Source organism: Gavialis gangeticus, unplaced genomic scaffold (assembly GCF_001723915.1).
Source record: "Gavialis gangeticus isolate Ggan-Ray unplaced genomic scaffold, GavGan_comp1, whole genome shotgun sequence".
NCBI classification, from domain to species: domain Eukaryota; kingdom Metazoa; phylum Chordata; order Crocodylia; family Gavialidae; genus Gavialis; species Gavialis gangeticus.
In genome coordinates this window covers 31112414-31124386 of record NW_017729008.1, presented here as the reverse complement: position 1 = coordinate 31124386, position 11973 = coordinate 31112414, and the positions used below count along the sequence as shown (strand labels likewise).

The following is an 11973-nucleotide window of genomic DNA, read 5'->3' as shown; positions in this document are numbered from 1 at the left end:
TTTTTTTAAATTTGCAGTGTTAAAATGTCAGTTTATGGAGAAGTAATTTTCATGGTTAGAGCGCGGAAATTAGATCTGTGGCTTGTTCCTGGCCCCGCCATTGAATGCCTATGAGATGCCGAGCCAAGTCACTTAACCTCTTGGTGCCTGTTTCCCCTCATCTTCAAATCCCACTGCCCACTCCAAACCCTACAGTGACTCGCTGGCGTGGATTCACTCTGAGTATTCAAATAAGCATGATTAACTTTGCAGGGAAAAGCATTAATGATAATGGCTCGTGTTCATAAAAGCCCATTATGGTTCCAGGTCTGCTTATGCAGCAGTCCAGTCATCTGATCGTTTCATACAGCACAATTTTCTGGCACTACTGTTGCAAAAAGGTGTGGCAGCTCCAAGTTGGGGTGTCTAAATTTCTTGCCCTCCTTGTCTGGTAGACTCTATTGTTATTCTTAAAACACATGCACACATACACTCGTACACACTCACACTATGTTTTTATTTTTTTAAACTAAAGCTACCTTCAGTCTCTGCTTTTCACACCATAACCCCCTCCAGCCGTTTTTTGTTAATGCCTTTCCCATAGGAAATCATCGTCATCTGCACTCACGAGTTGAGAGATGGGGTCAGGAGCCCCACTCCCATCTAGTGGCAATAAAAACAGCATAGCACCGTAGTGAAGACTAGATGTGCCAGCTTCAACACCTACCTAGATTGTGCACGTGTTCATTACAAAAGTGTCTTTGAGGCCTTTGTAGTTCAATGGCTTGACCTGTATAAAGCATTGCTCAAAAGTCTGTGTAAACTTGCAGCTCCTTCCGTCGCTCATTCTCATGCATTTTTCCTTTTGGTATCGGTAAACGGCTCTACTTTGCGTGGAACATGGAAGAGTTTGTAATGTATAGCTTGGATTTCTTCTGGTCCCTTCTTGTAATTGGAAAATGTTGCCTAGTCTGCTTGTTGCTACACACTAGTACTGGGGCCCTCCCGTAATGGCGGACTGGCTCCTCTCAGACAGTGATACGTTGATGACGAGCCCTTTGCTACACTGGCGCTAGTGAATGAAACCAGCTGAACAGTTATGTGACTGCAGCTTTATGTCAAAGCAGGCTGTGCTTCCTTTTGATTTCATGTTAACCACTTTGTGCATAAATCTGCTATAATTGATTGGTTGGGTCTAGTCCAATAATGGCTTTTGGCAATTTGTCACCTTCCTTAACAAATTATTAACCCAAAAAACAAAAATAGCTGTGTCTGTGGTAGTCTGTGCCAGCTAAGAGCAGCAGTACTTGCCTCTGCTTTAGTTCGTAGCCTGGTCAACCTTCTTGTCTGTCCTGTTTAATAGTAGCTTCTCAAGATTACATTAGCAATCCCAGCCCACCCTCCAGTGTGTCTTCATCACATTGGGGTATGCCAAGTTTTTGGCAGGGCTTGAAGGAAGATTAAAACCATTTCCAAATAGCAAACTGCTGTGTCTGGAAATGGGCTTAAATGAGAGAGATTTTTGTGGCAAGAAACTGCTAAGCATGCTTGACTTGATGCCTTTTTTGGGGGGATCTTTGGCAGCACAGAACTGGATGTGATATTCTGACGTGTCTGTGAAGGGACAAGCTTTTCTTTACAGTTCTTCAGAGAGGAAATACTTTAGGAGTAAGAGATTGACTTGGCAAATGTCTCCCCAACTTTTCTACTGATGCTGTGTTGGCATCAGCTTATGGGTTGGAGAAATCCTACTCTTTATACCTGCCACAGAACACTAGGCTGATGCCTAGACTTTGAAAGGTTTTCATGATTTGTTTAAATTAATCACTACCTGGCTGACTAGTGTAGTTATTCATGTGTCACCTATGCCCTTTGGGGCTGCAGGAGGCATCTACTAGTCCGTGGCAATCTGGTTGGAAATACTGAGATCTGTTGCTTGTTGTGGGGTCGGTGGTTGGTAGTGTTATCCTTGATCATGGTTTCGAGAAAAGTGCTTAGAGTTGAAGCTGGTGCCGGGTGACAGTGCATCTGGGTAAGGCAAATGAAGAGGCAGTGAGGTGATCTCAAAATGGCATTGATGTGATCAGATTGAGGTCAGGGGTTCACACTAGAGTCCCAGGCTTGGCTTTTTCCTGTCCATACCACTGGACATCAGCTAATTCTGGATAGAGGGGAGCATCCAGGAAGCAGCTATCATTGTAGCTCCTACAGGAGAAAAGGAAATTTTGCATTAAAACGAGTGTGGCAGCAGGCATTCCTAGATTGAGCCGCAGACGCAAAACACCAGGCAACAGGGATGGGTAGGAGATGAGGTGCTGTGTGTTGAGTGGCACCTTGGCGTCATGGGGGTCTGCAGGTACTCGCAGAATAGTCCCCACATCCAGGACCCAAGCAGCCAGGCCCTCCCAGAAGACCTTGCTTTTACTTAGGTAATAGTAGCTGAACAGAGATCTTTCTCTGTTAGTTTAGCTTGGGCTCATTTCCCAAGAGGAAACTGAACTCCAATGACAGCTTTAGACCCCTTCTGAGAAGGAGGTACGTGGCATGGCATCAAAACTGATGACCTTCAACAAAAGCCCATGATCAGTAATGCACTCACTCACAGGTGCTGGCACAGCCAGGGGACAAAGGACATGGGCTTTATCCAGTGCATGTAGCTTACTGCTTTATGTGATGATGAATGGGGCAGCTACAGCAAGAAGCCCTTTTCCTCCACTTTAAATGCATCCAGGCTCCTGTGTTTATGCAGGTGGATAGGATATGCACACACGAACACACACCTCCTCTTATTCTGTGCCCTGGTCCTTACATCATCCCAGCAGCAATATTGTGGAGGTTTCTCACTGGTGATTCTCCTCCCCACCTCCAAGCCAGAGGGGCTGGCTGTTGACTTGAGGCAAAATAAATGCTGCTGATGCCATGTCTGATTTGACAGGGAGCAAGAAACTTTTTGTTGGGATACTTTCTAGACAAGGAAGTCATGGTAACGAGTTGACAAGGATGTGCCAGGAACGGATGTCAGGACTGCCTGCTGGCTTGCTTTCTCATATCAGTGACCTTATAAATAGGAGGCCTACACTAGCGAGTAGGATAAGGACCCCTGCACCCTGCGAGGACTCTGCCGTTTTGGCAACAGAAGGATGTTCTGATGGAACAGGCTGCTGTGACATGCTGGGGATGGTAAGGGTCTTTCTAGGACATACAGGGGTTGCCCTTTGGGAAAGACATCACGGCGTGTTTCTGCTTAGCTAGAAAACACCATGTCTGGGGTACGCCTACCTGGTGTGAGGAAATGCTGCTTGAGGCACTGATTGCACTAAATTGCCTGGTGTGACATGCCCAGGTTCAAGTGTGTGACTGGCTGTACAGGGAAGCACCTATCCCATAGTGCCTAACACTTTTGCTGGGTACAGGGACTTGTGAGCAGCTTCCAGCTCTCAGATCTTGCATTGCAGTTGCCTCTAAGCCCATCCCCGAGAACTCAGTGGCTGTGATGCTTGTGGCTGTGTCCTCTGCTAGGGAGGCTCAGATTTGAGGGCCAGGAAGCCCCAGGGCTGAAGCAACGTAGCATTTCTGGTCTTCTCTCTCTATTTTGCTTGCTGCTTTAGTTAAGGCCCAAGGCAGCAGCCGTCTGTCTAAGGTAAAACCAAGCAGCTCAGCTGCATTTTAAGAGCCTCCTGGTTCCAAACCCCTTGCTACAACGCACAAGTTTATGGGTTAATTATATATTTGGGCTCGAAACAAGCAGCACATTCCACTTTGTCAGACTGTAGAGTAACAGACTGGGGTTTCACAGCTACTGCAATTTTTTCTGGGCCAATTTCCATTCCCAGTGAGCCAGGGCAGGACTGTTCCTATCCATCTGTGTACTTGGCCCTATTACTGTAGTGGTCAGAATGCCTCTCCACTCGCAGTTTTATCTTCCCAGCCCCGCTGTGGGGTCAGAAAATATCCTCCCCATGGTACAGATGGCAAGGGGGAGCACAAGGGATTTTCCCAGGGTCCTGCAAGAAGCATGCAGCTACACCTGGAAATGTATCCAGGCCTCCTGCAGTCTACTCCTGAAAGTATGAGGAACTGCCCTTGCTCCCCATTTTGGTTCAGGATTTTGCTTAGACTGCTTTGAAACTGTCTGGCAATGAGGCATCTCTTGTTCCCTTTAATGCTCTGTGCTTACTCGAGCCCAGCCTGGCCACTTGCATTGCAAAGCAAGCAGGCATGAGGCCTTTAACCAAGAGGAACTACAGATGTGCTGAATGGGTGAGAGAGAGCTGCAGAATGAAGCTCACATATAAATGCTTTCAGCTGGCTCTTGCAAGAGCTGAACAAAACCTTGCTCTCAGACAAAGGCCCACGCAGCTCAAGTGGTTGCTCCGTACAGACAGGAGGGCGTCAAAATTATTTGCACTGTATTTGCAGAATGCAAGCAACAGGGCAGAAGGATGAAAGAACAAAACATTCCCTTACTATACCTCTATTCATCAGTACTTTGGTGAGTTGGAGACTGAGACTCATCCATAGTGGGTGAGTTGTCTGTTGCTTCTCTGAACAAAGGAGAGCAAAAAAAGAGGAGGAAAGAGCAGAAAGGAAATGTTAAGGAGAAGAAGTGAAACAAGCATTGTTAAGAGCTTATTAATACAGTGGGAAAACAAATTGGTGAATCATTGTGAGACAAAAGAGTTAGTGACAAGGAAGCATGTCAGGCAGAATTTTAAATCTTGGATTCATGCCACAAAGTAACAAGATGGCCATGTTTTCATTAGGCACCCAGTAATAAACCGGACCTGCTTCTTGGAGACTTGGATTTTTTCCCAAGCATGAAACCAGTCACAAATTTATCTCCCATTACTTTTTTGTACAGTCTCCTTAAATGATAACAATTAAAGTCAGTCTGTTTCCACTAGCTGTGGATTTCTGCTATCCTGATGTGAAAGCCAGGGAGCAGTTCTGTTGAGTGGCAGATGCTGAGTCCTCAAGTTGGTGGCTGCCTTCAGAACAGAAAACTTCTCAACTGGTTTCAGATCAGTCTTACTAGGAGAGAGGGATAAGGCCAGATGGTGATAGAGGTTGAGGCAGAGTCAAAACTAAGACCTCAAATGGTGGAAATCTCAGCTGTCTGGCAAAATGGCAGAAGTTTTGGGTATTACAATGTTTTGTGTACCTCAGATTATAGACTGATTTCTAGTTTTGGACTGGGACCTCAAATATAACTGGTGAGTTTGGATCCTAGGAATTCATATTTGAGCATTTAGAAGTGCAGTGCAGTGGGATTTATTTCAGGAGCCTGAGGTCCTATTCTTTCTCCCCCTTGTTCCCATCTGTTTCAAGGTCTAGTCTTGGCTTAGATGCTCCAGTGGAGACCAAGTGTAGTGACCAACTTTTCCTTACTCTTTTAAAACCAAACAGCAGTCTAATCTATATTGGAGGAGGGAAGGACTGTGAGGCCCACCAATGTCTGTCTCCTATAGTGACTGCTGGATAAGCTCCCTGGTTTGTAGTGGACTGCTAGAGCCGTGGTTCCCAACCTTTTTTTTACCGTGGGACAGAGCACATGAAGCTGGCCTCCCGGTGTTTGCCACCACCCGGCTTTAACCCTGGAAGCTCAGCTGTGACTCCAGAAGCCACTAGCCTGAGTGGACAGACGGTGGTCCAAGCAGGGGGACTGGTGCCGCGACCCAGCAGCCAACCTGCCGCAGCTGGGTACCAGGTTGCAGCCCAGTGTTTGGGAACCCATGTGCTAGAGGACAATTAACCTTCCCTAGGGTAGTGGTTCTAAAGTGGGAGGCCAGGAAGTCTCTTCTCGTAGTTTCACAGAATCACGTACTGGCAGCATACAGGGAAACGGGAGGTTGGGTGGATGTAGGAAAGGATCTTTGCTTCACACCACCAGACAAATGAACAGAATGAAGATCCTGCAGGACCTGTGCCCTGGGGAAGCTTTCTTCCTCATCCCCAGGTACTGGAGTTATAATAGTTAAGCTTCCAGCTGTACCTGTACCATGTCTGAGTAGCTGTCCCAGCGGCTTGGGTGACCAGGGGGATGTTTATAAAGACAATTCAGCTGCGTACGATGATGGGGACCATCTGTCTCCCACCATTCGTCTGGTACCAGAGAGAGCAAAGCCGGTGACATGAAGATGCTCCTGCCAGCGCTAGATAAAAGGTGCGCTCTCTACACTGCTAGATTTGGACTGAAGCAAGAACAGGGAATAGGAGCCCTCTCCCTGCAGACGAGGTGCTGAGTATCTGATGGTGTTCCCTTGCCTTATGCTTTCATCCTCTTTCTCAAGCATCCTCCCCCTGCCCTCAGGAAAAGGCCTGGTTCCCGAAGAGACTTTCTGCCTCAGAGGTCTTATTTCTCTGGGATTCTTTCCTTGAAGGGACGAGATCTGGGACATGGAGGGATGTTAGCTCTCCAGGCCCTGAGACTCACCCAGTCTGCCATGCCAGGATGTGGTGGGGGCTGCTTGGTGGTGTAGCTGCTAGTTCACTAGATGGTGTGGAGCTCCTCTGGCTGTGAGGTAAGGCAGCTGAAAAACAAGGAAGATGGGGGGGAAAAATAACCAGTTAGATGAGGGCAGGAGGGTCAAGGTATTTCAGCCCTGACAGCCCAGACGAGCTGCAACCCAGTGGGGAGTCAGTGCAGCACATGTAGCTGCAGCTGTCTGCACAGGCTGGCAGATGCTCTCTGAGCAGCAAGTGAATAGCTAGTTCAGTACTGCAAGCATGTGCTCCTGGCTCTGCCTTCATGTGGGTAGGAAAATATTGTCCTGCCCCAGTCTCCAACTGTGTGTCTCATAGGCTAAAGGTCCTTCCATGAGAGGCTCATGTTCTCAGCAGGTGAAAGTGAACCAGTTTGTCCTGTTGCTGGTACCACAGTTTGCAGCCACCGCAGGTAATTCTCAGGGGCAAAGCTAGCAGTGCAGGTGGCAGAGGCATGTTGGGGGCCATGTGCGAAATCCTGTGCTAGCAGCAGGCAGGGCTTCTGGCAGGGAGCTTCCAAACTCTAGAGTTCAGGCATTTGTCATAAGATTCATTCACATTAGGCCACAGTGAAACCATAAATGTAGGACCAGAAGAGAGATGATCTTAATGAGGACTTCTGTATGCAAATACTGTAATAGCAGCATGAATTTTGTGGGGCGTTTCTCCTACAGGGATCTATGGGGGTGAAGGCGAACCCCATTTTATGATCATTGTGTCCTAAAGCTGAGCTCTGTGCAACACTTTCCCAAGAGCATAATCTTTGAAGGACACTGAAGTTCAATAGATGTTGATCTGCCTTGGCTGTACAGTCAGATTGTTTCTCACAAGCCCCCTCCTACAAGCTGCTGTTCTTACCTGTAGCTCAAACATGAGAAAAGTGCAAAGTCTAACTTGTTCTGTCTTAACAGATGGCCCTATGGGTCAGCATCATCCTTTCGTCATATTCTAGCAGCTAGCTATTAGAGGACTAGACCTACACTGCCCTCGGATCATGATGTGCCATGATCACTGAAAGCAACTACATTATGTTCTCCAGTTTTAATGAAGTACAGCCTTAAGTAAGTCTCTCAGGAACTCGCAGGGACAGTATTTTTAACTGGTGCTTTCTTTCTGAGTGTCCTATCTAAAACTAACAGGTCTGCAAAACTGGTCTCAATATCTATCTCGGTAGGAAAGCTCCTTAAATTTCAGCTATTTCCTGTTGAGGCAGAAATGTCCTAAGAAAGTCTGAATTTCCTAACTAATGGAGGGGGAAAAATTTGCAGAAAAGAGTGGCAAAATACCTAATGCACTAAGGCAGGGGTTTTCAATCTTTTTTAATAAGTGTACCCCTGGGGCAGGTAGCAAGTGGCCAGACATGGGGAAGAAGGGGTAGTGAGTGGTGGCAGCGCAGCATCTGTGCAGCGCTGCTCCTGAGAGGCAGCAGCACGGGGTGGTGGTGCTCTGTTTCCACCTACCCCTGCATATCTTCTGGGACCATACATGTACATCTAGTTCACAACCCCTGCACTTAGGGGCTCCTAGGTAATGGAAATAAATCAACCAACAATTGGTAATGGAATAGTGCAATAATCATCATATTGCCAACTCCAATCTGGCCCCAAGTCAGTAGTGATTGAAAATGATGGGCTGATAGCGATTCAGTGGTTTGTGTGAAATGACTGCAGTGGCCTTGATTCAGTTAGTGGTATGCAAGTATTGATATTTTTAAAAGCACCATCATGATTAATTGGCATGCACAACAGTGACCTCATTTGAGACGCACACAACTGAATGGGCCCTGGAAACAGGACCCCTGGAAGGGAGGTCTGCATGTCAAGGCTGAAGCATATGGCTGTAGACAGGGTGAGGGAGGCCGGCTATGATCCTGCCCATGATGTACCTGTTCATTGACTTCCATCAGCCTTTCAATCTGACCCACTGGTGTGGGTGAGGAAAGGTTGGGTAAATCTTATCTTAGTTCTTATGTCACTGAAACTAGTCAACAGAGGGCTTGATGCCAAGTAGCGATTTAATTTTAAACTACTGAATAGTGTCTCAGGCAAACTTTGCTCACTTGCTAATTTAGTGTTTTCAGCTTTCCACCATTATCTGACAGTGACGCTACAGAAGAGCCCAGTGACCCCAGATAAGAGGACCCACAGTAGCCATGCTGTTCCTCATTAACCACAGCATCTGATTTTAGATGTCTTGCAAAATTTCCCCCAGGGTCAGCAAGCATCTCTAGTAGCTTGTGATCGAGTCAGGACAAAGATCTTGCCTTCCAGATGTTACCCAAATCTTTTTAGTAGAACCATCTGCTCCTTGTTAAAGAACTATCTTTTAATTCTGCACCAGATGTTCAAATCACTGCTTCATTATGAACTTAAAATCTCTTACTCCCTAGTAGATTTAGTTGGAAGGTGGCATCCTTCTGAATTTGGTAGCTTTCTATGTTGCAAGTTTGTCATGGTGACCAACTCGGTGTCCTAGGACCAGTGTGTTCCTGCTGATGGGATTTTCTCTGGCACCTCTTTAGAGGTCTGACCCAAAGTCTAATGGAGCCTACGGAAAAACTTCCACTGACTTCAGTGGGCTCTTGATCAGACCCTGAGTTTTTATTTCTAGCTTTTTGTAAACTTATTTCTTCAGAGCTGCAATAGAGGAATCCTCCCCAAATGAGTGTTTGGGGTAAAATACAACTGGCCAACCTGGAGGACTGGGTATGCAGTGTGCTGTACCCACACAAGGACAGGGGAAGCAGTCTGGTCTGATGCTGGTCATAGATTACCAGCTATTGCCCCACCAGTAATGCAGTCCAACCAGTGCAAAAACTCCTGACCTGGCTCTTACCTGATGTTGCTTTACACATCTGAGGCATCCTCGTTACCCTGCTGTGCGCCACAAAGGTGCTTTGAGAAGATGTGCTGTACTGGGAGCTGCTGTCTGAGGATGTGGAGCTTGTGTGCGACAGGCGGCTGTGGTCCTTGTGGGAGGCTGTGGACCGTTGGTACCACAGCCGGAGTTCGTCTGACACGGCAGTCCTGCCCGAGCCCTTCTCATGGCCCTCTCTACCCAGAGATGGAGTCCTTATGATCTGAGACCGGGAAGGGGTCAGTCTCACCGAGTCCACTTCGTCCGCATGCCAGTTCTCCTTAAACATCCCCCCCGCCGTGTACGAGTTGGACGTTTTGAATTGTGCTTTCACACTGTAGTGCCCCTCCTGGTCGTTCTCCAGGCTCCGCACCACCACCGGTGTGGAGCTGCCCTCGATGTACAGGGGGTACTCTTTGATCCTGTACTGAGAGGACGGCTGGCTCTGGCTGTTCAGGTAGACGCCATGGTGGCCTGTTCCATTCCTGGCAGCCAGGTTGGGCATGCTCCCTGAATTCGAAGAGACTAAGTTCCCCGCTGACTTGTGTCGCTGCCTCTGCCGCTCTCTGGCTTTCGAGGGGGAGTCCTCTGCCAGCGTGGAGTAGTTTGGGTTCATCTGAGCAGGGTAGTAGTGCTCAGAGCTGGAATGGCTGGTGCAGGAGGAACAGTCATCCATGGGGTCGGAGCCGTTACTGCTACGAGTCCTTGGGGTGTAGAAATCGGGGCTCCCCGTCTCGTTCTCTGAGCCAAGGAGTTTGCCTTGCGACTCCAAGCTGGAGCTCCTGTGTCTAAAGTGCTGAGCTAGGCTGTGCAGTCGGGTAGGGCTGATGTCTACTGACCTGTGGGGACCATGAAGATAGTTAGCACTTGAGTCGGCTGCATGAATGGGAGCTGCTGGGTGGCCTCTGAGCATTTTATGCCACAGCAGCACGCTGATCCAGTCAGACGCGCACAGATGACGTCTGAGAGCTGCCAAGTACCTTCTGTTCCTACCAACTCCAACAGGAGCTGTGGCTGCTTGGCACTGGCCAGGATGGCAGGGGACACGGTTCAGGAGGGTGTTCCTGGGAAGCATGAAATGCCCTTCTCTCTGCCCCAAGGTAGAGGAATGATAGTGGGGAATGTGGGTTAGATCTCACTGAGTGCTTATGGGGTTGCAGCCTGCGGGGGTGGGTTGAAAAAGCAACCCAGCCCCTTCCACCACCCAGATGTGAGGCTTTTGGGCTACCGAGCTCCTTCACAACCTTTGGAGCTGGCATGGCTACTCCAGCAGCCATCTCCTTGGGAAAAGCCCTGTCATGAAAGTGCTGCCTGACATGGTCACGTGCAGGTCAGAGACCAGCTTCTTCAGCATCCTCCTCTCTCCAGAGACCCCCCCAAGCCTAACGAATACTGCCCATTATTAAAGCCACTCCCGTGGAGCACCTAGGTGTTTTTGCTGGTCTCTCCAGTGGTTTAAGTTTGCAAGAATGTCACAGTGTGAAGGTCCTTGGGCAAGCACCCAGAGCTGGCTTGTGTCTAAGGATATGGATTCACATCCAAATCTGGGTGGTCTTTGTTCATACCAGACAGGCTTGCCCAGTATTTAGAGAGCATCAGTCATCCATTCACAGAGCAGCAATGGTGCCATGTGACCAGTCACACAGCACAAATGACAAATAGCCAAGGTCAGGGCAAATAGTTCATGAATGAGCCACAGGCTGAAATATGTTTGCTCAAACTCCCCCTTGCTGTTCAAGGGTGGTTCTCAAGTGCAAGTCAGGTGAAATTTCCCACACCACAGACTAGCTGTTTGCTCAGCAATCCTATGAACAAATGACATAGCACACAAGGCACTTCTATTCCAAAGCCCTTTGCAGACTTAACCCAGGCCCTTATTTGGAGCTCACTTGTATTGGGCATTTGTACACATGCATGCACTGCAGCACCGGGCACTTTTAAAAGCACCTGGATTTGTATAAATGGTGAAATGCACGTCAGCGCTGAGAAAATGGCAGCATACTTTTGAACTAAAACACATTGATGGTGTTTTAGTTCAAAAGTGCATCGCTGCCATTTTCTGTGCGCTGACGCGGCAGCGGCATTTTGCCATTTATACCAATGCACGTGACACAGCACTGGGCACGTCAGCTTGCGTGCTCCCTAGAGTCGATTAACTGAGTCTGCTCTGAGATGCTGGATTTCTGCCACGTCGGAGCAGACAAAGATACATGTATAAATACCCAGTTTCTTCACTAAGGCAGCTCCATTGGTATCGGTGGAGTTGCTCATTAATGTAAGGGAGATCAGAACCAGTCCCTTGAGGAGGGATTGCCAAAACTGCTTGCAGCTGACTCAGCTCTGTCCCCTCCTGCCCCCCAGGCAACTAGGAGTTTACCAGGACAGCAGAACAGGGCCAGCATTAGGTTGTTGTGGAAACCCTACCGGCACTGACTACCACCCCTTCAACATCACTCCCTCAAACTGCCATCTTAATTCATCCTGCTGTTCCCAGAACCGTTTTATTTGACCTGCCTCTTGCTTGGTCACTTGTGCCAGGTTTTCCTGTACGCACGCATGCACATGCGCGCAACCCCCCCCCCCCCCCCCCCCGCGCGCGGGGGGGGGGAGGGGGGGGGGGGGGGGGGGGGGGGGGGGGGGGGGGGTGTGGGGGGT

The 11973-nt window shown here is 48.5% G+C and overlaps 1 protein-coding gene across 4 annotated transcripts in view; it reads right to left on the bottom strand.

Moving 5' to 3' along the window:
• The window catches only part of FRMD4A (FERM domain containing 4A), a 379383-nt gene continuing 367410 nt past the window's right edge, over positions 1-11973 (bottom strand). For 3 of the 4 annotated variants that reach the window (XM_019509538.1, XM_019509535.1, XM_019509539.1), the window contains exons 21-23: positions 9298-10157; positions 6413-6509; positions 1-2184 (exon numbers count right to left, since the gene is read on the bottom strand). In XM_019509538.1, coding sequence (XP_019365083.1) covers positions 2082-2184; positions 6413-6509; positions 9298-10157 — 1060 coding nt within the window. In that variant the 3' untranslated portion in view covers positions 1-2081. Of the gene's footprint in view, positions 2185-4451; positions 4524-6412; positions 6510-9297; positions 10158-11973 lie in introns of all 4 variants that reach the window. The other variant, XM_019509536.1, reaches the window with a different exon arrangement.